Source organism: Gadus morhua, chromosome 8, assembly GCF_902167405.1.
Source record: "Gadus morhua chromosome 8, gadMor3.0, whole genome shotgun sequence".
Lineage (NCBI taxonomy): Eukaryota > Metazoa > Chordata > Actinopteri > Gadiformes > Gadidae > Gadus > Gadus morhua.
In genome coordinates, this window is record NC_044055.1 from 13,795,683 (window position 1) to 13,800,682 (window position 5,000).

The following is a 5,000-nucleotide window of genomic DNA, read 5'->3' on the forward strand; positions in this document are numbered from 1 at the left end:
AGAGAAAGACTGAGAGGGAGGGAGATGTTGAGAGACAGATACGGAGAGAGAGAGAGAGAGAGAGAGAGAGAGAGAGAGAGAGAGAGAGAGAGAGAGAGAGAGAGAGAGAGAGAGAGAGAGAGAGAGAGAGAGAGAATGAGAGAGAGAGGGAGTAGGAGTGGACTCTGGGGTAGGAGCCAGTTTTCCTCCTAGTTAGGCTGTGCTTCCAACGCTCATCCTCCACACAACCAGAACACTGTAAGTACCAATTCACATACACACACACACACACACACACACACACACACACACACACACACACACACACACACACACACACACACACACACACACACACACACACACACACACACACACACACAAATGCACGCATGCACAACCACACACACACACACACACACACACACACACACACACACACACACACACACACACACACACAAATGCACGCATGCACAACCACACACACACACAAACATAGACACACACGCTCTTGTGTGCTTGTGCACGGACACCCACACAAAAAAAAAGTATTTAATGGAAGATGGGATGGTGTGTGATTTGAAACCGCCCCCTCAAACAAACCAAACCAGCCACCAATCAGCACTGGGAACTGTACTTCTTCAGAAGTATAGTACATATCCTGTGTGTGTGTGTGTGTGTGTGTGTGTGTGTGTGTGTGTGTGTGTGTGTGTGTGTGTGTGTGAGTGTGTGTGTCTTACTGGGTCTCCGTTGGGCCCCGATGACCCCTCCCTCCCCTGTTCTCCGCGAGGTCCTGGATCCCCCTGACAAAGAAAACACAGGACAGATGAATAGACGCCTGGCACGCGCACGCACGCACACATTTAGGGACGTTCAAGAATTCCTCCATCAAGCACTTCCTTTAGCTTCCAGTAATAGGATGGGTGTAAATAGCAGTTGTTTTCTCAGTGATTGACTATCTTTCAACAGCTCCCAGAGGACTTGGGTTCAACAACATCTACTTTGGGCCCAACTCCTTATCTGTCCTGATTCTGATTGATCAACCAACGGAATTCAGCGGTCTGTTATTCCTGAATGACTTTTACTTTGGCCACTGCAATAGAAGCGCAAACAGCTGCAATAGAAGCGAAAACAGCTGTTATATTTGTTGATCAAAACTGTAATCTTTAGTAAGTAGCCGTTACGCGCGAGGACCCTGTTTCACCCCGTCTGGGCTGGTTTTGTAATAATGACGGCAGTTTATCATCCCCTGCTCCCCCCGCCCCCGTCTTAACCATGACTCACCAGGTCTCCTCTGGAACCTCTGTTTCCACGGGAACCTTGCTCGCCCTTCTCCCCGACCTGGCCCTGCCGTGGAGTGGAGATGTAAGCACTGCTTTAGTCCAGCCACGCATCACTGTACACACACTCATGCTCGTCAGGTCAGAAACAACCATCACTGATACTGATGTGATGATGAACGCACTCTCTCTCCGCGGGGTCCATCGGGTCCTGGGGCGCCCTGCAATACACACACACACGCACACACACACACACACACACACACACACACACACACACACACACACACACACACACACACACACACACACACACACACACACTCAGATTAGTTGAGCGCAACAGGGGACGAACTGGACATCTCTTGACATATCTGGATCAGAAGCGTAACGCCATCGGCGTAGAATCGCTTACATCATCGCCACGCTCTCCCTTGTCCCCATTGGCTCCTCGAGGACCTCGGTCACCCTATCAGCAGACAGGGTTTCACACCAATCAGACTTATGGTACATCAAACAAACGTTAAACATTGCATAAATACTGCATGAATCATATGTCTAAATGAACATATAGTATGGTATATATGTGATTCATGTTCAGATACTAAAGTAGCAATGTGTGACATTTAATAGCTCTAAAATAACCTATATACATATCTGTGGTCAATGATGATCGATAATGATTTCAATAGAGTTATCAACAGAAAAACACCTTATAACTAACTATATTCTATAAATATAAATGGCCGGTCAGCCCGTAATTTTCTGTTGTATGACAAGACTCTGACTGTAGACTCCCTAAACTCCTCCCACTTTCCCCGCAGCCAGCCCGGTTATGCTATGTCACGTCATACAGCTACACGGCCCGTTAGAGTGGGCCGCACGCTGCACACCTGCACACCTGCACAGGTTGAACCAGCCATCACCATCACCACACATACTCAGGTGTGTCCTGCATGGCAACATAGATCCCAATTTCATGTATCTTTGTCTGCTAACTTATTGGACGTCCCTATATTATATTGTATAGATACAATAGATACTTGAAAAGACATACTATTGTATAGAGATTAACAAGTGTCTGTGTTAACATATAGCAATGAATATAAACTTAAAGGGAGGCCATCTCCTCATCTTAGAGGCTAGCTAGCCTAGCCCGATGGTTCCCCTATAATATCTGCAGATCAATGAAAAAATAGAAATGATGACGCTCTAATAGTCATCCATGTCTCTACATGGCCCTACCTTGGATCCCAGGGGGCCGTAGCTCCCAGTTCTTCCAGGCTCGCCATCATTTCCAAGATCTCCCTGGAACGACGAGACAAAACAAGATGGCGTCAGGACGGGAACAGCCACACAGGTTTCCTGACCACTACTGTCCCAGCCAGAAGGGCGCGGGTGTGATGATACGTCTTACCTTAGCTCCCTTCAGTCCATATGCGCCGGGGTCTCCTTTGGGACCTGGTCCACCCTGCAGGCCCTGAGAGACGAGAACCAGACACAGTACCTCACTTACATGATCAGAAGCAGCTGATAGCCAAACTCCCACTCGCTCACTCCTCGGTGTGTGTTTGTGTGTGTGTGTGTGTGTGTGTGTGTGTGTGTGTGTGGATGTGTGTGTGTATATGAGTGTTTGGATGTGTGTATTTACAGCATGGCTATATGCCTTCCTTTAAACAGTGTGTCAACGGAGAATGTAAACAATCTGATTTAGCACCCAAGTGGCTTAGCTTAGCGTCCCCTGGCGCCCTTCAGCCACAGGTCTCTAGAGGCAGGGCTAGAGCTGGTCCAGGGACTGTGTTAAACATGTCCTTACAGCTAATGGCTTATCTGTAAACAACTGAGTGAAAGGCTGGGATGGGGGAGGAGCAGGGATATATGCATGACGACAGGTGTCCTCGGGGAATAAGGAACTGAAGAAGTCAAAGGAGAGGAAGAGGGAATGGAAGGAGATGGTGACCATGGGAATGTATACTGAGGCCTTTTAAATGATTGCGTGACGTTTCCTCCTTGGGATTTGTCCGCCGGTTGTCAATTGTAAGTGCTGCTTGTATTCAGAGGCGTAGAACACGTAGAGAACAAGGCGAGGGCAGCGAGCCAAAACATGTTGCCACAAAATGGCTTCCATCTGGCGGTGATCTCTAGGGATTTGTGATGTCATGACGTCGGGGGCCTGAGACCAAGGGGAGGGCTGGGGGGGTGGGGTTCAAAGGTGAAGTGCTTGATTCAAGAGGGGTGAACTCACATCGGCTCCAGGAGATCCTTTACAGCCGGAGAGACCTGGGAAACCGCTTTCACCCTATCGGCCAGGGAGGAAGGAATGATGTCACAAACATCAAACGTCAAAACGTACTTAGAAAAACGAAATGCCAAATAATGCAGGTAACACGACGATAGGATTTGCAACGCACCTTCCGTCCGTCCACTCCGTCCGTTCCCCTGAATCCTTTGCCTCCCTGAAGGGAGAAAGAACAGGTTTGTGATTGAAAAAGGAAAAAGGGTGAGGTCATTTAATTAAATCAGACTATGAGCCGCTATTAACGGCTTACCTTGTAGCCTTTGTGTCCCCTTTCACCCTGTAGGAAAACAAAGAGTTTGGTTGGTCAGTCGGGTCCAACCATGTCTAATCAATGGTATTCGTGAATGACGATGTCACAAAATATGGTGTTCAGGTTACTACCTTGTGGCCTCTGCCGCCTCTGTCTCCCTAAAAACAGAAGAAAAACAGTTATAATCATTTTAATACAAGATGATTACGAATCGTTTGAAATGAGAGCCATTATCGACGCAATTCTTCATCTCTTCAGTAACGAATGACAACGCCATTGGTGCCATTGGTGGCCCGTGATTCCCTCAGGGCTCCTCTGATTGGCTGTGCTGGGTAAACCATTCAGATGTTGAGGTTGGAGCTGTGTATTGAGCCCTTATCGTACCTTCATCCCGGGGTAACCGATGGGACCTGGATCTCCAACGTTGCCCTGTAGCACAACAAGAACACAAACATAAATAAATCATCAATTACCATCTATAGTGGTATGCTACTACTCTGGGACATTAAAGTAGATTGAGGGAGAGTCACCATTCATCCCAATTCATACAATTTTTTCTCAAATATTTCTCTCACTATGTGTGGTTGTGTTTGATTGTTTTTCTTAGTTTGGGTTTTGTTCCATATCTGTGTTTAGGTTGGTCGGTTTTTACATATCTTTGTGGGTATTTGTGCATCTGTTTTGGGTGAGTTTGTTTGCGCATCTGTGTTTGGGTGTTTGTGTCCGTATCCGTCTTTTGATGTGTTAGTTGGTTACTGTACCTGTGTTTGGATGTGTTTTTATTTGTGTATCTGTTTTTGGATGCGTTTTATTTGTGCACGTGTGTTTGGATGCATTTTTTTATTTGTACCTGTATTCGGATGCATTTGTTTGCGTATCTGTGTCTGAATGTGTTTGTTTGCTGGGTTTGAGTGTCTGGTGCGTTTCTGTGTTTGAGTGTGTCGATGACCTACCACGGCCCCGATGTCTCCCTTCTCTCCGGGCATCCCAGGTCTGCCGGTCTCTCCCTGGAGGAACCACGGAGGAACATTTAGGTTTAGATGGACACCCCCCAATAGTCGCAGACTTATATCATGGGTTGATAATGATCGAAGAGGTTATAACATCTCACGTTGGAGCCGATATCTCCTTCACCTCCCTTGGGACCTCCTGGAGCCTGCAGAGTAAACACATTGTGTGAAATTCAATG

General features: G+C 47.1%; 1 protein-coding gene across 1 annotated transcript in view; it reads right to left on the reverse strand.

Moving 5' to 3' along the window:
• Positions 1-5,000, reverse strand: part of col6a1 (collagen, type VI, alpha 1) — a 28,624-nt gene that overhangs the window by 18,407 nt on the left and 5,217 nt on the right. Inside the window, exons 8-20 of the mRNA XM_030363234.1 lie at positions 4,923-4,967; positions 4,765-4,818; positions 4,196-4,240; positions 3,943-3,969; positions 3,812-3,838; positions 3,674-3,718; positions 3,508-3,561; positions 2,680-2,742; positions 2,508-2,570; positions 1,678-1,731; positions 1,448-1,483; positions 1,267-1,329; positions 723-785 (exon numbers count right to left, since the gene is read on the reverse strand). Of these exons, the coding sequence (XP_030219094.1) occupies positions 723-785; positions 1,267-1,329; positions 1,448-1,483; positions 1,678-1,731; positions 2,508-2,570; positions 2,680-2,742; positions 3,508-3,561; positions 3,674-3,718; positions 3,812-3,838; positions 3,943-3,969; positions 4,196-4,240; positions 4,765-4,818; positions 4,923-4,967 (639 nt within the window). The remainder of the gene's footprint in view (positions 1-722; positions 786-1,266; positions 1,330-1,447; positions 1,484-1,677; positions 1,732-2,507; positions 2,571-2,679; positions 2,743-3,507; positions 3,562-3,673; positions 3,719-3,811; positions 3,839-3,942; positions 3,970-4,195; positions 4,241-4,764; positions 4,819-4,922; positions 4,968-5,000) is intronic.